Source organism: Trachypithecus francoisi, unplaced genomic scaffold (genome assembly GCF_009764315.1).
Source record: "Trachypithecus francoisi isolate TF-2019V2 unplaced genomic scaffold, Tfra_2.0 Lachesis_group18, whole genome shotgun sequence".
NCBI lineage: Eukaryota > Metazoa > Chordata > Mammalia > Primates > Cercopithecidae > Trachypithecus > Trachypithecus francoisi.
This window is the reverse complement of record NW_022681463.1, coordinates 71,898,877-71,921,742: the sequence shown is the minus strand read 5'-3', so window position 1 is coordinate 71,921,742 and position 22,866 is coordinate 71,898,877. Positions and strand designations below refer to the sequence as shown.

General features: G+C 45.5%; 1 protein-coding gene and 2 non-coding genes across 4 annotated transcripts; all 3 read right to left on the bottom strand.

The window, feature by feature from the left end:
- Positions 1-12,511: 12,511 nt before the first annotated feature.
- On the bottom strand, positions 12,512-12,645 carry LOC117063810. The gene has a single exon (XR_004429094.1). It is a non-coding gene; the product is annotated as a small nucleolar RNA SNORA31 (small nucleolar RNA).
- A 719-nt stretch (positions 12,646-13,364) lies between these two features.
- Positions 13,365-17,545, bottom strand: TPT1 (tumor protein, translationally-controlled 1). Of its 2 annotated transcripts, XM_033176971.1 has the most exons (6): positions 17,222-17,545; positions 16,895-16,968; positions 16,179-16,369; positions 15,678-15,783; positions 14,858-14,974; positions 13,365-13,578 (listed from the first exon to the last, which is right to left on the bottom strand). In XM_033176971.1, exons 1-6 carry the CDS (start codon positions 17,247-17,249, stop codon positions 13,576-13,578), a joined length of 519 nt encoding a protein of 172 aa, XP_033032862.1. In that variant the 5' UTR covers positions 17,250-17,545; the 3' UTR covers positions 13,365-13,575. The 2 variants fall into 2 exon arrangements, with proteins under 2 accessions (XP_033032862.1, XP_033032863.1); XM_033176972.1 differs by lacking the exon at positions 16,895-16,968 and having other exon boundaries at positions 17,222-17,479.
- Positions 13,668-13,795, bottom strand: LOC117063809. The gene has a single exon (XR_004429093.1). It is a non-coding gene; the product is annotated as a small nucleolar RNA SNORA31 (small nucleolar RNA).
- Positions 17,546-22,866: the final 5,321 nt, after the last annotated feature.

The window sequence follows — 22,866 nt, the reverse complement described above, 5'->3', positions numbered from 1 at the left end:
AATACATAGTATGTTACACGTAATAAGTGCCATGGAGAAAAAATAAGAGGGTTGGGCATACCATGGCGGGAAGGTAGGTTTAAACGTGGTGGTCGGCTGGGCACGGCGGCTCACGCCTGTAATCCCACCACTTTGGGGGGCCGAGACGGGCAGATCACATGAGGTCAGGAGTTCAAGACCAGCCTGGCCAACGTGGTGAAACCCCATCTCTACTAGAAATACAAAAATTAGCTTAGTGGGCCAGGAGCGGTGGCTCACGTCTGTAATCTCAGCACTTTGGGAGGCCAAGGCAGGTGGATCACAAGGTCAGGAGTTCAAGACCAGCCTGGCCAACATGGTGAAACCCTGTCTCTACTAAATATACAAAACTTAGCCAGGCATGGTGGCAGGCACCTGTAATCCCATCTACTCAGAAAGCTGAGGCAGGAGAATCGCTTGAACCCAGGAGACAAAGGTTGCAGTGAGCTGAGATTGCACCACTGCACTCCAGCCTGGAAGATAGAGCGACACTCTGTCTCAAAAAAAAAAAATAAAAAAAAATTAGCTGAGTGTGGTGGTGCACACCTGTAGTCTCAGCTACTCTGGAGGTTGAGGCACAAGAATCGCTAGAACCCAGAAGGCAGTGGCTGCAGTGAGCCAAGATCACACCACTGCACTCTAGTGTGGTGACAGAGCGAGACTCCATCTCAAAAAATTAAATAAATAAATAAATAAATAAATATATGTGGTGGTCCAGTAGGTCTTTTTTTTTTTTTTTTTTTAACAGTCTCACATTCTCTCCCAGGCTGGAGTGCAGTGGCGTGATCTTGGCTCACTGCAGCCTCGGCCTCCCAGTAATTCTCTGTGCCTCAGCCTCCCGAATAGCTGGAACTACAGACACGTGCCACCATGCCTGGCTAATTTTTGTAGAGACATGGTTTCATCATGTTTGCCAGGCTGGTTTCAAATTCCTGACCTCAAGTGATCCACCCACTTTGGGCCTCCCAAAGTGCTGGGATTACAGGTGTGAGCCACCGTGCCTGACCAGGAAGGCGTCGATATTGACAAGATAACATTTGAACCGAAACTTTAAGGTTGTCATAGAGTGAGCTATGCAGCTATCTGGGAAGAGCATTTGGGCAGATGCAAAAGCTGTGAAGTGGAAGCATGCCTGCTTAGAGTTGCCAGGTAACATACAAAGTGCCCAATTAACTTGGAACAAAAATAGGTTAAGAGGCTGCTGGAACAATCCAGTCAAGACATGGTGGGGGCTTGGCTCAGAGTAGTAGCCATAGATTTGGTGAAATGTGAGCAGATTCTGGATATATTTTGAGGGTAGAGCCCACAGGATTTGCTAATAAACTGGACATGGAATGTAACAGAAAGTCATCTTAAAAATGAGTGCAAGGATTAGGCCTAAGCAACTGGAAATAGAAAGTTATTCATTTTATCAAGACAGTAAAGGCTGTGGCTATAGAAGGAGTAAATTTTGGGGTGTTATCAAGAGCTTGGTTCTGATTATAGAAATGTTGGTTTGGTGGCTGGATACTTGGGTCTGGAACTCAAGGGAGAGAAGTGTTGGCTGGTGACATAAATATGGTTGTGGTTCTAATGATCAGAACCATTCCTGTCTTCTCCTGAAACAATTACCTATTACCAGAATTATGCTACGTAAAGCCACCCCAAAACTTAGTGGCTTAAAACCACCACCATTTGTTAGCTTAAGATTTGGGGGATCAGCAATTTAGGCTGAGTTTAATTAGCTGGGGAGTTCTGGTCTTGGGTCATTTGGAGTAGGCTTTCTCGTGCCTCTGCTGGCAGCTGGCAGCACAGCTGGATGTCAGCTAGGATAGCCTTAGCTAGAATGATTCATCCCTGTTTCACCCGGTCTCTCATTTCCAGCAGCTAGTCAAGGATTGCGTTCCCAGTGGAGGCAGCGTTTGGAGAGAGAGAAGTGCTCAAGGCCCCTTGAAGCCTAGGCCTGGAATGATCACATCAACACTTCTGTCACATTCTCACAGTCGAAGCAAGTCACAGGGCTGGTGGTGAAGGATGGGGAAGTAGATCTCTCCCTTGGTGGGAGCAGCTGCAAAGCCACATTGCAAGAGGCAGAAATACAAGGAGATTGTTTGGCCATCAGTGCAACCAGTTTATCACATGTCCGAAATCTGAAACATTTTCAACCTGGCTATATTGAAGTTTGATGAACCATCTTTTCTCTCTAAAAAGAAATGTAGACAGCCAGGCGAGGTGGCTCACACCTGTCATCCTGGCACCTTGGGAGGCCGAGGTGAGTGGATCAAGACCAGCCTGGGCAACATGGCAAAACCTCATCTCTACAAAAAAATACAAAAAAAATTAGCTGGGCCTGGTGGTGATGCCTGTAGTCCCGGTTACTTAGGGGGCTGAGGTGGGAGGATCACTTGAGCCCAGGAGGTGGAGGCTGCAGCAAGCCAAGATCACACCACTGCACTCCAGCCTGGGTAACAAAGTGAGACTCTGTCTAAAAAAAAAAGACAAAAATAAATGTAGGCTGGGCACAGTGGCTCATGCCTATATTCCCAGCACTTTGGGAGACCAAGGCAGGAAGATCACTTGAGCTCTCAAGTTCGAGACTGGCCTGGGCAACATAGCAGACCTTGTCTCTACTAAAAATAAAAAAAAACTAAGTGAGGTGTGATGTGGCGCACCTATAATACCAGCTACTTGGGAGGCCAAGGTGGGAGGATCACTGGAGCCCAGGAGTTTCAGGCTGCAGTGAGCTGTGATTGTGCTACTGCACTCCAGCCTGGGCAACAGAGCAAGGCTCTGTCTCAAAAGGAAGAAAAATAAAGAATCTGCCTGTGATTGGTGTAATGAGACAGGTAAAGTCGGTCTGATATTTGGCTTTAGTTGGAGCCAGAATCTCAAGGGGAGGGAGACAGGATCCAAGAATACACTAGGATGGACTGGATGAGAGAAAACAGAATGAGGGCCCAAGCGTGTAGAGAAGGAAAATACACTACAGCCCTATCATGCGGCCTCCAGACCACAAGGGTAAAGACTCCACCTGCCATCTTGTACTTTTATGCTGCCCACTGCCTCCGCCAAGGGATACATGGAAGACATTACAGCTTGATCTTCGTCTTTGCCACATAACAATTCTATACAATTGTATTCACAAATAAGTCATATCAGTGCCTGATAGCCCTGGTGTTAGTTATGAAATCCTTCCTTTTTTCCATCCTAAATCTCTATTTCTGTAGCACCCTAAGCCTGGAACTTCTTAGCTTCTCTCAGGAGGGAGAGGACGACACCCTTAGCATTTTCCAACTGCGTAGGTGTTCGTTCTCCATGATGGCCTTGGGCACATTTGTCCCTCCTCCTCTCAGGTGGGTCACCTATTGAAAATGCTACAGTGCTGTCATCTGGCATCCCCAGGGTGGGGCCAGAGCAACAGCACATATCACCTGCCTCTCATCCACCTCATGAGCATTTCTTCCAGAAACAGGCCAAGAGGAAAGGCCCGAACTTTCAAGACTAGGATCAACCCGGCGATGTTTGGGGAAAAAAAAAAGGAATATAGGTACACAAAGTTTCACATGGTACAGGGAAGGTATGAGTTGCCCATTTTAAAGTGACATCAAACTGCTTGTTAACCCTGAAGAAGAATCTAGGGATAGATAAGAATTTGTGTGTGTGTGTGTGTGTGTGTGTGTGTGTGTATGTTTTGAGACTGAGTCTCTCTCTATCGCTCAGGCTGGAGTGCAGTGGTGCAATCTGGGATCACTGCAACCTCTGCCTCCCGATTCAAGCAATTATCTCACCTCAGTCCCCAGAGTAGCTGGGATTACAGGCACCCACCACTATCCCAAGCTAATTTTTGTATTTTTAGTAGAGATGGGGTTTCTCCATGTTGCCCACGCTGGTCTTCAACTCCTGACCTCAAGCGATCCACCTGCCTCAGCCTCCCAAACTGCTGGGATTACAGGTGTGAGCCACCACGCCTGGCCTCAAATGAGTCTTAATAAACAACCAAAGTCTCTAAGGGCTCAGTAAGTAGGCTCATTTACAGAAGATGGAAAGGACCTAGAGATTGAAGTAGGATCACCCAGTTTAATCATCTCGTTTTGGAGGAGGACTCTGTGGCTTTGGGGTTCTGGGCTGGCACCAGAGCTGGGACTCAAGGGTCCCCATTCAGGGTTTACTCCAGACCCATGTGGTCAGCCATCTATCAAATCACCAAGTATGTGATAAGGAGATTCTGAGTGAAAAATAGGGTGTGAGGACACCTACCAGGGAGTAGGTAATGCAAATGAGCTAAAATATATATATTTTTGAGACTAAGTCTTGCTCTATTGCCCATGCTGGAGTGCAGTGGCATGATCTTGGCTCACTACAACCTCCACCTCCCAAGTTCAAGTGATTCTCCTGCCTCAGCCTCCTGAGTAGCTGGGATTACAGGCGCCTGCCACCACACCCGGCTAATTTTTGTATTTTTAGTAGAGACGGAGTTTCATGTTGGTCAGGCTGGTCTCGAACTCCTAACCTTGTGATCCGCCCACCTTGGTCTCCCAAAGTGTTGAGATTACAGGCATGAGCCATTGCGCCCGGCCTAAAACATATTCTTGATGCAGTTTCCCAAGTCTACACAGAAGTCAGAAAATGTGAACAGGCATCTTGTATTTTGCACTGATTCACAGTAGAGACCAGTATTGTAAGAATTTCTCATGGTAAAGGCACTCCTATGATAGCCTCTACTTATCAAATCAGCCGACGAGGTAAGTATGAGTATCGGTTTTCTAGATGGGGATACTGAGGAAAGATTAAGATGCTGCAATTCTCACAGCAAGTGGTGGGGCTTTTATTAGAACCCAGATTTCAAAATACCACCACAGCATAGTACTAATTCCACATGCCTTCTTCCAAAATTGAAAGAATGCCTTTTTTCTTGTAAGTCTGCCAAATTGATGCAGACTCTTATCTTTTATTTGTTTTAGCCGCGCTAAAATAGAATTTAAAAAAAAAGAAAGAAAAGAAAAAGGAATTAGGAAGGAAAATGTCTAAAGTACACATCGGATGCTGAGACATCTGGTATGCAAAGTGAGAAAAAGGTATCACAGTATAAGTTCCTGTGTGGTGAGTCCAAAATCCAACTGCACCAGTGTGTGGATGGGGTAGACCTGGTTTCAGCAGCAAGCATGAAGACAGGTTTTACCTGGCAGAAATTCAAGACAAGTCTCCTGTCTGATATTACTCCAAAGAAGCAAATGTCAGTTTAGGCTGCATTAAAATATTATTGCATTAACATACCATGTGGAAAATGAGGCCAAGCCACACCTGGGGAACTGCAGGGCCTTCATGGCACTGTGGTTAAGAGGGATGGCAGTCAAGGATGCTGAGCACCGGACAGGAGCATTAGATTCCTTTCCACTCTGGCGCTTTGTATGTTGCTTTAGCAAGAGGGCAGTAACCACAAGCCAGCTGCCTGGGCTGTTTTCCTTTATCTCATGAGCTCATTTCCTTCCCATGGTTCCTGCTACAGTAGTGGTTTCTCAACCCCCAGCAGGGAGCTGAAATCCCAGAAGGGTTTTTAAAATGCTGGATATTCTGGCTGGGCGCGGTGGCTAATGCCTGTAATCCCAGCACTTTGGGAGGCTGAGGCAGGCAGATCACTTGAGGCCAGGAGTTCAAGACCAGCCTGGGCAACATGGCGAAACCCTGTGTTTACTAAAAATACAAAAATTAGCTAGGCATGGTGGTGGGCACCTGTAATCCCAGCTACTCAGGAGGCTGAGGCAGGAGAATCACTAGAACCCGGGAGGCAGAGGTTGCAGTGAGCCAAGACTGCACCACAGTACTCCCGCCTAGGTGACAGAGTGAGACTCTGTCTCAAAAAACAAACAAAAAACCCAAAACATTAAATGCCGGATATTCTCATGCAATAGGTGTGGTATAGGCTCGGCACAGTGGCTCGCGCCTGTAATCCTAACGCTTTGGGAAGCTGAGGTGGGAGAATCTCTTGAGCATAGGAGTTTGATACTACAGTGAATTATGATCACACAACTTCACTTCAGCCTAGGCAACACAGTGAGACCCTGTCTCAAAGAAAGAAAGAAATGACTCTTATTTGAGAGGTACCCTCCATATACCAGGGGAAATAAATATCCTCATCTCTGAAGACACAGAAACACAGAGAAGAATCTGAACAAACAGGCCTTGCTGAGTTCCCCTGAGTTTACCATTAGATCATCCTCTTTGTCTAATACTTCTACACAACCGTTCACTCTTCATTAAACCGAAACATAAAACTACACAAACTGACTTGTTTCTTTGGGTCCTCATTTCCTTATGAAGGCTCTCATGTCACAGAAAACATTTTTAAAATGTGTATGCTAGCTGGGCACGGTGGCTCACACCTGTAATCCCAGACTTTGGGAGGCCGAGGCAGGCAGATCACGAGGTCAAGAGATCAAGACCATCCTGGCCAACATGGTGAAACCCTGTCTCTACTAAAAATACAAAAATTAGCTGGGTATGGTGGTGCACACCTATAGTCCCAGATACTAGGGAGGCTGAGGCATGAGAACCACTTGAACCCGGGAAGCGGGGGTTGCAGTGAGCTGAGATCGTGCCACTGCACTCCAGCCTGGCAACAGAGTAAGACTGTGTCAAAAAAAAAAAAGAAAAAAAATAAGTGTATGCTTTGATTTTGTCGATCTGTCTTTTGTTATAGGGGCCTCAGTCATGAACTTAGCAATGGGTGTGGAAAGCAATTTTTCCTCCCCCACACGAAAATCTCTGCTGCTTTCACACTCACACCCAGTCCTCCTGCTCCTCCCTGGTCTATGGAACAGAGCCGAACAGGTTGCATATTACTTAACCAAATTTCAGCTTAGTCACTTTTACTTTTAATAGATACCAGGAGTTGGTGTTACCATCATGCTGACATAATGGCAGTCACCAAGGGTACTAACACACAGCCTGTGTTCCATCTGACAAAATCCACCACTGTGGATTGAGTCCCTTCAAGCTAATGGGAGAGGCTTAGGAAGGATGGGGTGCTAGGAACATAATGAAGAAAAGGTTACAGGGCATCACGCCCAAGATCTGAGTCTGCTCAGCTTCCAATTTTACACTTGCCATCTGTTGATGCATCTTCCACCTCACTGAGGTAGTCAAAAGAAGTATTCATTTTTTCTTTCTAATTTCATGTGCAGTAATTTTCCTCTTTAACTGCCAGTTCCACCCCCAGGTTGAGTACTAGTTTGGGTGTTTGACTTACATGATGAATTGGTAGTTCTTAAGGATAACTCCCAAATGAATGTACTCAAAGAAAAGGAAATTACATGTATAGCTCTGTTTTGAATAGATGTCCAGAAAATACCACCTTTCTACCAACTGCTTGGGGAACGGTAGAATAATTTGATAACCCTGTCCTCTAGATGAGGTCATGTGCAAGCCGCATTTGATAATAAACTAGGGCTTATCTGCTTTCTTTACACGTGGAGAAAATCAACAACTATACAAGTAAATTTTTTTTTTCTATTTTTTATAGAGATGGGCTTTCACCATGTTGTCCAGGCTGGTCTCAAACTCCTCAGCTCAAGTGGTCTGACCGCCTCAGCCTCCCAAAGTGCTGGGATTACAGGTGTGAGCCACCACATCTGGCCAACAACTAGATTTCTAGTAATTAGGTGTGGTGGCTCATGCCTGTAATCCCAGCACTTTGGGAGGCAAAGGCAGGAGGATCACTTGAGGCTAGGAGTTTGAGATTAGTTCCAGCAACATAGCAAGACCCTGACTTTCCAAAAAAAAAAAGAAACTCAGAAACTCAGGACTAAATGGTAGCTAGTAGCTCTCCTGTCCCATTATTAAAAATACTGTATTATAACTCTTAAGTAATAATTGTGGCTTGTGTCCCAGAGGGCCCCTCCAGTGAGTCCCTTGATGTCTCAATTTTCCTTTGTCTGTAGATTGTGACTCACACAAAACAGCACTGTAGTGTTCTCCCGAATTTGTGCTCCTTGCTCTACCTCTGAACTCAGAGTCTAAGAGTGGAATGCATATACAGATGAATGGAGGAGAAAGTAATTGAGGGAAACATCATTGCACAAGTTATTTTGGAAAGAATCTTCCTCTAAACTCATATCTGACGTTTCTCTCATTGAATTGTATTGACTCCAGCTAAAACCACATCCATTCCCAAAGGTTCTCATGGCCCAACATATGGAGGAAACTTCAATGCCAACTTCCAGGCTCAATTATTTGAAACTATGTGTAACTGCACCAATCTACAGGCTCTCAAAAAATAAACTAGAATGTTCTGGTCGTTAAAAATATGCCCCTACAGTAGTAAAATCTGTTTTGAACTGCTGACATGCACAGGAGCCTGATTTATCATTGCTGCATTGACTAAGGGATAGACTTGGAGGATTTCAGTGGGATAAATAGAAACTATCAGCACTATTATGATTTTTAACTAATCTACAAGCTCCACGTTTAGAGTGTAGCCAATTGAGATGGCTAGCATAGCAGCCAAGTTCTATGTAATGGAAGGTATGTGGCACCTCTTTCTCTTGCAAGAGACAAGGCCTCCCTCTATTACCCAGGCTGGAGTGCAGTGTTACAGCCATTAACTCACCCCGAGCTCAAACTCCTGGGCTCAAGTGATTCTCCCTCCTCAGCCTCCCAAGTCCTTGGGATTACAGGCATGAGCCACGGTGCCTAGCTATGGCACCTTTTTCTTTACTTGCTTTATGTTAAAAACACTTTAATCAAGGCTTTTTCCTTTGCAATAATGAAATATTAAATGTTTCCAGAAACCTCAAGTTGCACTCACAGTTCTTATAGTCTCTAGAAACACATGCCAATTACCACAAAGCTGGAACTGGCGTGTGTTTCTTTATAGTAGTGACCTACCAGTTATAAATTAGTAAATTCTCCTGGTTTTAGTTCCATTTTACTGAGTATTCTGCTGCCAGCCAGTCACTCCAGTCCACCTGTGTGCACACATATATATCCTTAAGGATGCTTTGTTATCAGTGTTTTCTCAAGTTGGTTGAGATTTATTGCTCGTCTTGCAATTTTACCATAATTATCATCACCAGTTTAGTTTGCAGTAAGTTACTGACAGTCGCTGCAGTTCAGAATGAATTTACATCAACACAAATCTAGTGACTTAACTAGAGTTTGAAACTCCTAAGGATCCAAATGAGTAATTCACTCCTATTACTGAAGCAGATGCACACATAATAAAAAACCATATACCTGTATTATATTTCATGCCCGCGACTGTTAGTCTCGAGTGCATTTTAATTAGGCTTTCTTCCCCACTACTGAAATCCAACAATAGTCAAGTTTACCACCATCAGTCCTCATACTACTTAAGTACTTTGCAACAGGTAACCCTGTTGACTGCTTCCTCCTTCCTAAAACTTTTCCCACCTGACCTCTGGGAGGCCCTCCCTTGGTTTTTACCTCAGGGGCAGTTCCTTCTTTTTTTAAAAAATTTTAAACTCTTATTTTTGAGATAAGTGTCTCGCTGTCGCCCAGACTGGAGTGTAGTGTATGATCACAGCTCACTGCAGCCTCAACCTCTCGAGCTCAGCTCCCTGAGTAGCTGGGACTACAGATGCCCAATTAATTTTTTTAGGTCTTGCTATGTTGCCCAGGCTGGTCTCAAACCCCTGACCTCAAGTGATCCTCCCTCTTCAGCCTCCCAAAGTCCTGGAGTTACAGGCATAAGCCACGGTGCCTGGCTAAATTTGAGATGGGGTGTCCCTGTGGTGCCCAGGCTGGCCTCAAACAATCCTACCACCTCAGCCTTCTGAGTACAAGTGCAGTGGGAGCACCCCTTAATTACTTTTGTTGGTTTCTCTGTGTCAACCAATCTCATGTTGGAATGCAAAGTCTATCTTCACTCTCCAAATGACGTTATCCAGTATCATGACTGTTAATGTCTATTGGTATCTTCCCACTCTCTATATAGAGTTCTCCAGCTTTGACTTCTCTGAAGAATCAGCATCCCAAATTTAACACATCCAAAACAAACAAAACTCAATTTCCCATCTCAGTGCCAACTCCTTTCTTCCAAATGCTCAGACCAAAATACTTGATATCAACATGAAATCCATCCTTTCACCCATTAGCATATCCTGTTGTCTCTATCTTCCATTTCCTACCACCTCAGTCTACTACCCTAGACTAAACCATTATCATCTTTGCCTTTAAAACACATTATACACAACTATTCTATGCTTTCACCCTGCTGCCTGGCAGCCCAAGTGATCCTTTGACAATTCTGAGATATATCATGTAACTCTTCCGCTCAGAGCGCCTGTGGTTTTGAGGTCTGGTCTTCCTTTCTTGTGCACTCACGCTGCTTTACAACCCTTCCCGTCTTCCTGGGTTAGCAAAGCAGCCACTTTCTTCCCAGAACACATCACACTCCAGACCAATTGCTGTTGTCTTGGCCTGGAATGGTTTGTCCTGATATCCACATGGCCTACTTCCACGCCTGTTTGTTTTCAAATGTCACGTTACAAGGATCTTCCTAGAAAAGTCCTCTAACACCTCTTGCTCCACTCTGGAGAACTTTAACAAAACCTAGGGCCCACAGGCTACTAAAGCATGCCTGTATTAAACTTGCTTCAAAGACAAAACGTTATGAGCTTTCTGATGTGCACGTCCTTATTCTTGCCCAAAACATCTTGACCCTAGGAATAACCAGAAAAAGACATAACAAGGTCTGAGAAGATTCTATCCGGAATCTTCCAAGGTTTATCATGAGGTAAACAGCCAGGGTTGATCACTTCTGGCTTAAATAGACATGAAAAAATACTATGTCCCAACCTTGATTGGATCTGGATGTTGGGAAAACAGCTAAGAGCAAAAGACAACTTGGGAAACAGGGGCTCTTCTTGCAGAACTGAAAATTTTCAAAACAAGTTGGAGCAGTGGAGTCCACAAAGCCTCTGAATTGCTACTTGCCTGCTGTTTCAGGCTTCCAAGGCTAGTTCACCAATTAGCTTCCATCTCTCATCTCAAGGTCCTCTCCACTATCCTGGTTTTCCCAGCTTTGACCACTGCCTGAAATCTCCCTTCCTGCTATCGTTTCAGCGGACCAAATGCCCTGCAGATGAGACTCAACACTTTTCATTACAATGTCAAATCAGAATGCTAAGCCAGGTGCCATGCCTCACACCTGTAATCCCAACACTTTGGAAGGCCAAAACAGGATCATTTGAGGCCAGTTTTCAGACCAGCCTGGGTCACATGGCATGTCCCCATCCCTACAAAAAAACTATCAGAATGCTTAAAATTGCTATAAAGTTTTTTTTTTTTCCAGAAAGATATTTATTTCAGTATGAGCTAAAATGAAAAACATAGGAGACTAAATCTTCAACAATTGGGTAAATTTTTGTATAACAATTCAAAGGAATAATTCAAGACATTAAAAATGTGTAAATTATAAAACTGTGTGTTAAATGAACGCGAATAAAAAACCATAGAAGCAAAAAAATGAAATAAAAGTTAAAGAGGTAGAATTTTAAATAAAATATTGCCTTAAAAGTTATTTGAGGCTGGGCACAGTGCTCACGCCTGTAATCCCAACACTTTGGGAGGCTGAGGCGGGTGGATCACAAGGTCAGGAGTTTGAGACCAGCCTGGCCAACACAGTGAAACCCCGTCTCTAATAAAAATACAAAAAATAGCCGTGTGTGGTGGTGGGCGGCTGTAATCCCAGCTACTCGGAGGCTGAGGCAGGAGAATAGCTTGAAACTGGAAGGCAGAGGTTGCAGTGAGCCGCGATCACACCACTGCACTCCAGCCTGGGCGACAAGAGGGAGATTCCATCTCTCAACTGGGCCTTCAGTGCTGCATAGCAGTCTCTCCAATTCTCTCTGGTAGCCACTTCAGGCATTTATGTTCCTCAAACTTTTCACTCCTCCTTCTCCCACTTCTCAGCAGTTGACCTCTGCTTATTTCAGAGGGAAGATATAAAATTGCTATAAAGTTTTAAAAAGTTTCCAATACTTACTTAGGTTTGTTTCCAATCACGGGGGTGGGGGTTAACATGATTAATATCTGCCTCAGGTTTTGGACACTATGGACATAGTCTGGAATTTTGACACTAGAGCAAACTCCAGATCGCTCAAACCACTGCATTCACATGCTCCAACAGACCAGAGTTACCGGCTTGCTTTTAACCTTTCTTTCACAAGTGTAATCAACCAGGTACGGCTGGTAGGAACTATTTCCCAAAACTCACGTTTTGAAAATTCCCCTCCCACACTGGGCCTGTACTTTGGGAGGCTGAGGTGGGCAGATCTCGAGCTCAGGAGTTGAGACCACCCTGGGCAATTGATACTCGGTCTCTACAAAAGTTAGCTGGGCATAGGGGTGCATGCCTGTAGTTCCAGCAATTAGTGAGGATGAGGTGGGAAGATGGCTTGAGTCCAGGAGGCAGAGAATACAGTGAGCTGCTTGTGCCACTGCACTCCAAGCCTGGGTGACCAACCCTCCTCAAAAATTCTCTTCCCGTTTTTTCCCCTGTATTCCTCTATTCAATCTCAGCTGCCACAGTTAGACAGACGGAAAGCGCAAGGACATGTTTTTCTTGCATCTGTAGTGGAAACCTTAGCAGCAGGTAGTAACTGCTCCAGGTCTGTCAAATAGATGCATTTTCTTATTCATTTACACACCCGGTCTTTTCAGATACAATAGAGAACATTTTTAACCCTCTGCTCACCAGCCAGCCCACATTCTGTGTACCTTCATCTTTTAAATCACGGGCTGGCAAACTCACAGGCTCTAGTCTTAGACACAACTCTGCTCATGCAGCCACAACAGCCACAGTCAATCCACAAATGAATGAGCATAGCCACGTTTCAATAAAACTGGACACGAACTTAAATTCCATATACCACAAGGTATTCTTTCCCCCTCAACCGTTTAAAAAGGCAACCGACCACCTTCAAGTGTACAAAACAGGTGGTCGGACAGGCTGGTTTGCCAGTCCCTGTGCTCTAGTTAACAGGGAGTTTAACATTCATCCCAAGAGATTTGGCTCTATGTTATATAAGCTGAGACAAAGTTGCTTCCACTGAATGAGTCTCTTTTATTTTCTTGGTAATCTCTTCCAGTTAACTACTTCCGTTGTAGGTGATGAAATGCGTAAGGCTCCACACTTCAGATGTTGGCACTGCTATGAGCATGGTCTTTCCCTTTATTGCAACTCACAATCAAAACCTTTGATTCTTTTTCATATTCCAGTCCCAGAAGTAGTCTCCACTGCAGAAGTTAATTGATGAGTAGTAGCCTACAACCAGGCTCTAGCTCCTCCAGGAACACTACAGGATGAATTTAACTATGCATTAAACTAAAAGGCATTCTCTCAAATATTTGAGTTTAAATGCATTTTATTTTTAGACAACCTACATGACATGTTTTTCTTAAAAACAATGCCTCCACTCCAAATAAATCACGGTCAAAATAAATGAAGAGCTCAAGATGACATCAGTCCCATTTGTCTTAAGTCCTGGTGTTGTGTGGATGACAAGCAGAAGCCAGTTACGATGACAGGTGATAGATCCAAAGTAACTGCCAAATTTGTTACTGTAAAAACAAAAACTACATTAATATTTTTCAAACGTTACACTGCAAAAATTATATTACCATTAACACAGCCTACATTTCTAGGCTATAGATGTATTCCCCAATTCAATCTGGGCCGCCACAAAGACAGACAGAAAGCGCAGGGATTTTTCTTTTGCATCCTAGTGCAAACCAAAAGAACAACAGTAAATTGTTCAAGGTCTATCAGTGGATGCAGAATACCCTTACCAAATCAGCGGTAGTTCATTTTCCAGAAGGCTGTGGCATGTACCACCCACACCCTGCTCCACCAACAAAAACCTCAGATACTCTATGAATAACCCCTTTGGTAAGTCATCTTACACTGTTCTAAGTAATCTGTCTATTGTTGACTCTTGACCTTGATTGTTGAGTATAGCCTTATGTTTATCTTCTTCCTAATTTATACAGAAGCCTATGAAAACTAGGATAAAGAATGCCTGTTTCTGTACAGCTTCCAGCAGTTCCTTCCATAGGAGACACTGAGTTATTTATATTAGTAAAGCAATTTGCATACCAGTCCAGCAGTCAGCTCTATTTACTTAAAAGCTAATACTGCACTAAGCTTTCAATGATCAGCTGCCAATTATCAGCAAACCAAAGTGAAAAACACTGATACTGATCCATATATATACAACAAAACAGGATTATGAAGTGAAAGTGAGGCCATATCTAGAGGAAGATCAATAGTGTTCTCTGATCTCCTTCAGCATTCAAACTATACTTTATTTTTTTGAGACAGTGCTTCACTGTTGCCCAGGCTAGAGTGCAGTGGTGGGATCTCGGCTCACTGCAACCCCCGCCCTAGGTTTAAGTGATTTTCCTGCCTCAGCCTCTAGAGTAGCTGGCATTACAAGTGCCCACCGCCATGCCTGGCTAATTTTTGTATTTTTAGCAAAGATAGGGTTTCGCCATGTTGGCCAGGCTTGTCTCGAACTCCTAATCTCAGGTGATCCACCCACCTTTGCCTCCCAAAGTGCTGAAATTACAGGTGTGAGCCACCACACCCAGCCTAAACTGTACTTTATTATGCCCCATCTGCACTCAACGTTTTCCACAAACAAGGTCCTAAGCCTTTTTATACCCTAAGAATCTTTTACATATGAAACAATTCTCTTGATCCCCAAAGAAAAAACTAAATCCATGTTTCAGAACACTATAAAATTCATTCTATCTCAGTGTCACAAAACGATTGGAAATCACATCTAAAATACCTTTTTTTTTACATTACTGATTTTAACCCACTCCCCCTTGTACTTACACATTTTTCCATTTCTAAACCATCCTTAAAGAAAATCATATATGGGGTGACACCATCCTCACGGTAGTCCAATAGAGCAACCATGCCATCTGGATTCATGTTTTCACCAATAAAGAACTTGGGAAGCAAACAAAATACCTAGAATTAGACCATTACATACAAGTATATGCCATTCCCTACAGTACAAGGGAAGGTTTAGAACACCATAAAAATCAGGAGAACTCCAGTACCCAAAAGCACTGATGCCCACTTATCATAAACATCTGTTCACTGGATTAAGGCACCTTACTAGTAACCTAAATAGAAAAATAATGTACAGGGCAATCCAGGAACACCAGGCTTTCTGGAAACCTTTACTCTCTCAGTCCTAAGTACAATCCCAAACCCTAGAACAAGCTTATAAGGGAACATAAGGCTGACAGTGATAGAATATACCATACAGTTTGGAAGTATCTTATGGCCAGGAAATGCATGAAGTTGAAAAATTAGAGGAAAGGGAAAGCCACTGATATTTTCCAAAAGTAGAATTAACAAGCTCAGATATATCAGGAGGACCAGTAGCAACGAGACACATGACAATTGTAAACAGAAAACAAAGAACACTCAGGTGGTTAAGCAATTCAGGAGAAGAAAAACTGAGAAATGTCATCTGGGAAGCAAATTTTCAATCAAGAAGACAGGATTTGGAAACACCTGAGAGCTGGGAAAGCCACTTTCTACACCTTGAATACCAGTATAGAATTGAAGATTAATCAACTTAATTTTTGCTCTTGAAGTTAAAATTGTACAATCCTTTGATCCAAATACTTAAGGTATTTACCTGGTAGTTTTTGAAATTAGCAAGGATGTGCTTGATTTGTTCTGCAGCCCCTGTCATAAAAGGTTTTACTCTTTCTGGTCTCTGTTCTTCAAGTTTGCCTTTGATTCTAAAACAACATTTCATTAACAGGTTGATATACTGAATTTTCAGTAAAATCAATTTTTAAAGTAAAAAATACCCAAGCTTAAAAAAAGACAACATTGAAAAAGGCAACCAGCTGTTAAGACATTACTAGTTCACAGAAGGTGTCCTTCAAGAATGTTTACATTTCTTGTTGACTATTTTCAAAGTACTATTCTAATTCTAAACGGAACCAGACTGCAGGCTTCAGTATGCTCACATTATAGAAAACCAACCATTCTTTTCAGTGAACTCATTAATAAAAAGGCAAAGACTTTCACAAAAGTACACCCATCCACTGCGAAAGAACCTCAAGAGTTAGCCCATCTTTAAATCCCTTAAGATTCTAGACATTAGCTAGGTACTGCCAATATCACTTACGATTTCATGTAATCTTTGATGTACTTCTTGTAGGCTTCTTTTGTGAAACTTGTTTCCTGCAGGTGATGGTTCATGACAATATCGACACCAGTGATTACTGTGCTTTCGGTACCTTCGCCCTCTGGGCCTTCAGCGGAGGCATTTCCACCAATGAGCGAGTCATCAATGTTACCTTCTGTCCTACTGACCATCTGCATTAAGAAAAAGCAATAGAGTTGCAAAAGACACAAACACATCCAAAGCACCTTCCATGCCAATAGTTCACGGATAAGAAGTATTCTTCGTTCTTGCTGAAAATCAAAAAAGCACCATTTTGGGAATAAAGTTGTGACCCGTGGATTTCTCAAAATGGCCCAACTTAAGAGTTGTCTGTTGGCCAGAACAAAAAAAGTTGTTCATTAAAAGTTGTTTCCAGTTGCGGGCCTGTGGTGCCTCTGGTTGATAAGTAGGGACCCGGCACACACGAAAGGGCTCGGGGCTCCTGAGCCGGAGGCATCGTGTCCCGGACAACCCCAGGAGGAGGATGGGCGCCGAGGCGGCGGGCCTATTTCCAGGATCAGCTCCGCCTCCAGTTTTCTAGAAAAACCCAAGCCCGGAAAGAGCGTCTCCTCCGCCAGGAGGCGGCGGGGAGGATTGCACAACCTCAGGCGGGGGAGCGGCGGAAACCCGAGCCTGCTCGGCCCGGCCTCCCCCACGCGCAGGCCCGACCGACTCACCTTCCCCTCCACCTCCAGGCACAGCCCGTCCGCGATCTCCCGGATCTTGTAGATGTCGGAGAACATCTCATCGTCTGCCGGATACACACAGCCGCCCGTCACCGCGCGCCCGGCGCCATTTCCCACATTTCCCGCGCCGGCGGCCGCACGCGGCTTCTGCCTCTCCCGAGCGCAACAGAGCCGGGCGCGAGCCCCGGGCACCGATCCCTCCGCGCTCGGCTAACGCCGTCGGAGTTCCCTAGACCCGCGACCGCGGCGCCTTCCCCGCCCCCACCCGCACCCCAGACCCCCATGTGCTGCAGTAAGGATAGTGCAGTGAGGACTCACGGCTGATGAGGTCCCGGTAGATAATCATGACGGCGACTGAAGGGAGACGACGGCGGCGCTAGCTTAGCAGGAGCCCGAAACTCGGAGCGAGCGCGATGCAGCCGGAGCGGCGCTCGGGGGGAGGGGGGAACGGGCGGAAAAGGCCGACTCAGCCGCTCCCCAACCTCATATAGAGGGCACGTCCCTCTACGTCATCGTCCGCTGCGCCTCCGGAAGCGACGCAGGCGGTGACGTGGCACGAAGAGCCGCGCGGGGGCGGGGCCACAGCGGGGGCGAGTCGGGGAGGTGAGCATCCGGGGACTTGACGCGGAGACACAAGGTTCTGTTCCACTGGGCACGGTGGTAGGTGGGGGTGGGGGCGGGTAGGTGCGCGCGCAGCGTGGGAGGAGGCCAACTCTTGGGGTGCTCCCTAGCCCTGTGTGGGCGGAGCGGGGGAAACGGAGTCTGATGGACCCGGCTCCTCCCTACCCCACTGGGCTACCCGGAGAGGTGCTGGGGGCTAGGTGGGGCTCAGAGAAATTAAACTTTCGCCCTGCGCCTTGTCCAGCCTAGGTTCCACCTTTTTCTGGGAACCTGAGTATCAACCGATGTAGGGGAACATGGCATTTAAGGAGAGTCAGGCCCTCTGGCCTGGGGGAGATCTCGGGACTGCCCGAGGGCCTCTGACAACTTTTCACATCTACCCCCGGCGTTTTTCGGACGCTTTTGTGGGGGCAGCGCTGAGTCCGGGTAGTGAGACCCAAGTCGTCCAGCTCGGCCCCTGGGGAATAATCGTGGGGGGCGCAGGGTTTGTGGGAAGGGACTTGGAGAGAAGGGAAGATGTCACAGGAGTTTGCATAGGGTTTCCATGTGTTCCAATTTTGTCCCTTAATTGAAAGCTTGTGGCATTCTGTGGCGGACAGCTACGGAGCTAGCTCTTCCCTTTACTGTTTCCCACTTGGTCTTGGAAAAGTACGTTGTCACTTTAAGATGAAGTTGAAATTTTATCTTAGGTGCTAGAGGGTCAAACAAACAAAGGGAGTTTCCCACCTGCCCAACTGTTCTTTGGAGGACTTTACACCGAATTACTAAGTATTAAAACAAAACAGGTCCTGCATGGTAGCTCATGCCTGTAATCCCAGAACTTTGGGAGGCAACTACTGAAACCCTGTCTCTCTACACACACACACACACACACACACACACACACGCAAATTAAAAATTAACTGGGTGCGGTGGTGCCTGCCTGTAATCCCAGCTATTAGGGAGGCTGAGCTGGGAGGATTGCTTCAGCCCAGGAGTTGGAGGTTACACTGAGCTATAATTGCACCACCGCGCTCCAGTCTGGATGACAGAGCAAGACCTTGGCTCAATAACAAAACAAAACTTCAATATTTAGTCACATCCTCACATCTTTGGCATAAGGCAAAGATATATGCTAGTATGAAGTCTGAAAGCTTGTTCCATTTCACAAATATTTTGTGCTCTGTATCCCTTAGAACTAGGATATGCACGAAGATCCCAATTGTGAACAAGTTCGATCCAGTCTTACTCTCATAGAAGTGTTCATTTTGGTAAATCAAAGTATCAGACAATTACAATACATTAACAATTGTTCATAAATCCAATAATATAGCATTCACCAGAGTAAGAATGCAACCCTTGGGAAAGAGCAGGACACAGGATGGCAGTTGGAATGATGGAAAAGTCAAAATGCAAGAGCCAAGAAATTGACCCCTTTAAGAAGATGGGGGGACTGGGTGCGGTGGCTCACACCTGTAATCCCGGCACGCGCCAGTAATCCCAGCTACTCGGGAAGGTGAGGCAGGAGAATCGTTTGAACCGGGGAAGCGGAGGTTGCAGTGAGCGGAGATCGCGCCATTGCACTCCAGCCTGGGCAACAAGAGTGAAACCCCGTTATCATAAAGAAAAGAAAAAGAAAAAGAAAAAAAGATGGAGATCTTGGATGGAAAACTCCAGAGGACATTGGGCAACTGGGAGGAAGCTAAAAATGGGGTGAAAGGGGAAAAAAAAGAAGATGGGGGTCTTGGATAGAAAACTCCAGGGGACATTGGGCAACTGGGAGGAAGCTAAAAATGGGATGAAAGGGATCCGAAAATAAATGGATATCTTATGACACATGGTCAGTGAAGGCTCTCTGAAACCTCATTTCTGGAATGTATGAGATGATTATCACACATTAATACTGTGTGAACATATTTTTTTCCAGATTATTACAGTATAATTATTTTCTACCCCCTTCCCCCCGCCCCACCCAGCCGGAGTCTTGCTCTATCGCCCAGGCTGGAGTGCTGTGGCATGATCTTGGCTCACTGCCACCTCTGACTCCTGGGTTCAAGCGATTCTCCTGCCTCAGCCTCCTGAGTAGCTGGGATTGCAGGTGCCTGCCACCACTCCTGGGCAATTGTTTTGTATTTTTAGTAGAGACGGGGTTTCACCCTGTTGGCCATGCTGGTCTCAAACTCTTGAGCTCAGACAATCCACCCGTCTCGGCCTTCCAAAGTGCTGGGATTAGGGGCGTGAGCCACTGCGCCCGGCAAGTATAATTATTTTCCTCAGTTTTAATATTTCCAAACTACTCAGAAATATTATCATTGACCCATGCAGTACCCTCAAACATTAGTCTCACCTGTCCAATCTCATATTCAGGTCGAAACATTTCTTCAAGTTTTATAAAAATATAGTCGTGGTGAAAAAAAGTACTGAAGTTAGAGTCAAGGCACCCTAGATTAAAATCTTGCCTTTGGCCGGGCGCGGTGGCTCATGCTTGTAATCCCAGCACTTTGGGAGGCCGAGGCAGGTGGATCACTTGAGGTCAGGAGTTTGAGACCAGCCTGGCCAACATGGTGAAACCTAGTCTCTACTAAAAATACAAAAATTAGCCGAGCCTAGTGGCGGGCGCCTGTAATCCCAGCTACTCGGGAGGCTGAGGCAGGAGAATCACTTGAACCTGGGAGGCGGAGCTTGCAGTGAGCCGAGATTGCACCACTGCACTCCAGACTGGGCGACAGAGCCACTCTGTGTCAAACTACGAAAAACAACAAAAAGTTTATTGATAAAATTGCAGGCTCTGAGAAGAAAAGATCTTGAACACCCAACCCCCGAGAATAAACAGACAGTTGAGAAATAATTTAGTGAATAGTGAACAACTTTATTTAAAATGAAATCAGATAGAATGGAAAAGAAAAATCACATATAAAGGTGAATCACAGTAAAGGTAAGTATTATTTTGTGAAACTTCTATTGTATGTTATTATTTTTTGAGACTGAATCTCGCTTTGTTGCCCAGGTTGGAGTGCAGTGGTGCCATCTCGGCTTACTGCAACTTCTGGCTCTCAGGCTCAAGCGATTCTCCTGCCTCAGCCCCCTGAGTAGCTGGGATTGCAGGCACATGCCACCACTCCCAGGTATGTTTTAGATTTATGTTATGTATGAATGTACTAGATCCCACATATATTTCTTCCTGTGGATATAAGTCAAATGTTTTGAAATCCATTGACTTGGGCAAATTTTCTTTTCAAATATTATTACTTGGCACCATAAACTGTTCAGTTTCAGCAAATGTTTTTTTTTTTAATGGCCCCAATATTTTGCGAATACTTATATTTGACTCTAGCTCATTTGGACAATTTTTGCCAGAAAGAGAAAACAGCCAAGTGGAGATCTGTCATGCTGTGTAGGGGCTGAGAGAAGTGTGATCATTCTGACCCTATATTAGCAGGAAACTGCTCAACAGTCAGGTCTCGGAAGTAAGCTGAGGCAACTGCGGGAGGGCTGCGTGGCGGGAAAGAAATTGCTGAGAACAGGCTGGGTGAGCTGGCTCATGCCTGTGATCCCAGCACTTTGGGAAGTGAAGTTGGGCAGATCACTTGAGGTCAGGAGTTTGAGATCAGCCTGCCCAACATGGTGAAACCTCATCTCTACTAAAAATAATAAAATTAGCCGGGCATCATGGTAGGCGCCTGTAGTCCCAGCTATTCGGGTGGTTGAGGCCTGAGAATTGCTTGAACCTGGGAGGCGGAGGTTGCAGTGAGTTGAGATTGTATCACTGCACTCTAGCTTGGGCGACACAGCGAGACTCTGTCTCAAAAAAAAAAAAAAGAAAGAAAGAAATTGCAGAAAATTTATTTTTCTCCCCTACCTTTTTCACTACTGTCCTTGACTAGTTAGAAAAAAAAAAAAAAAAGCCGGCCGGGCGCAGTGGCTCATGCCTCTAATACCAGCACTTTGGGAGGCGCGATGGGTGGATCACCCGAGGTCAGGAGTTTAAGACCAGCCTGGCCAACATGGTGAGACCCTGTCTCCGTTAAAAATACAAAAATTAAGCCGGGCGCGGTGGCTCAAGCCTGTAATCCCAGCACTTTGGGAGGCCGAGACGGGCGGATCACGAGGTCAGGAGATCGAGACCATCCTGGCTAACACGGTGAAACCCCGTCTCTACTAAAAAATACAAAAAACTAGCCGGGCGATGTGGTGGGCGCCTGTGGTCCCAGCTACTCGGAGGCTGAGGCAGGAGAATGGCAGGAACCCGGGAGGCAGAGCTTGCAGTGAGCTGAGAGCCGGCCACTGCACTCCAGCCCGGGCAACAGAGCGAAACTCCGTCTCAAAAAAAAAAAAAAAAATACAAAAGTTAGCTGGGCGTGGTGGCAGGTGCCTGTAATCCCAGCTACTGGGAAGCCTAAGGCAGGTGAATCACTTGAACCTGGGAGGCGGAGGTTGCAGTGAACCTAGATCATGCCACTCTGCTCCAGCCTGGACAGGCCAAGGTGGGAAGCTCACTTCAGGCAGAGTTTGAGACCAGTCTGGGCAACATAGCGAGACCCCATCTCTATGGAAAAAAAAAAAAATTCGTTGAAAACACCTCAGCCAGGCGCAGTGGCTCACGCCTGTAATCCCAGCACTTTGGGAGGCCGAGGCGGGCGGATCACGAGGCCAGGAGATCGAGACCATCCTGACACGGTGAAACCCTGTCTCTACTAAAAATACAAAAAATTAGCTGGGTGCAGTGGCGGGCGCCTGTAGTCCCAGCTACTCGGGAGGCTGAGGCAGGAGAATGGCGTGAACCCGGGAGGCAGAGCTTGCTGTGAGTGGAGATCGCGCCACTGTAGCCTGGGTGACAGAGCAAGACTCTGTCTCAAAAAAAAAAAAAAGAAAGAAAGAAAACACCTCAGTTTTCTCTCCCTCTGAAAAAGAAGCTACTGTCTGTAGAAACAAAAGACATAGACTTCGCTCAAATTGCTGCTCTCTCCACAGGCCATCCTTGACCATCATGTTTAAAATTACAGTCCCTGCCTCTTGGAAATCCCTATGTTTTTGGTTGTTTTCCTTTTGAGACAGGATCTCATTATGTTGCCCAGGCTGTGAAATGGCGCAATGGCAGCTCATTGCAGCCTCTGCCTCCCTCCTCAGCCTCCCGAGTAGCTGGGACTACAGACACATGCCACCATGCCTGGCTAATTTTTCTATTTTTGGTAAAGTCAGGGTTTCGCCATGTTGCCCGTGCTGGTCTTGAACTCCTGGCCTCAAGTGATCCGCCCACCTTGGCCTTTAAAAGTGCTGAGATTACAGGCATGAGCCGCCATGCCTGGCTTTTCTTTCATCCCAAATTTTTCTTTGTGGGACTAATCATTAACCAACATGTTCTT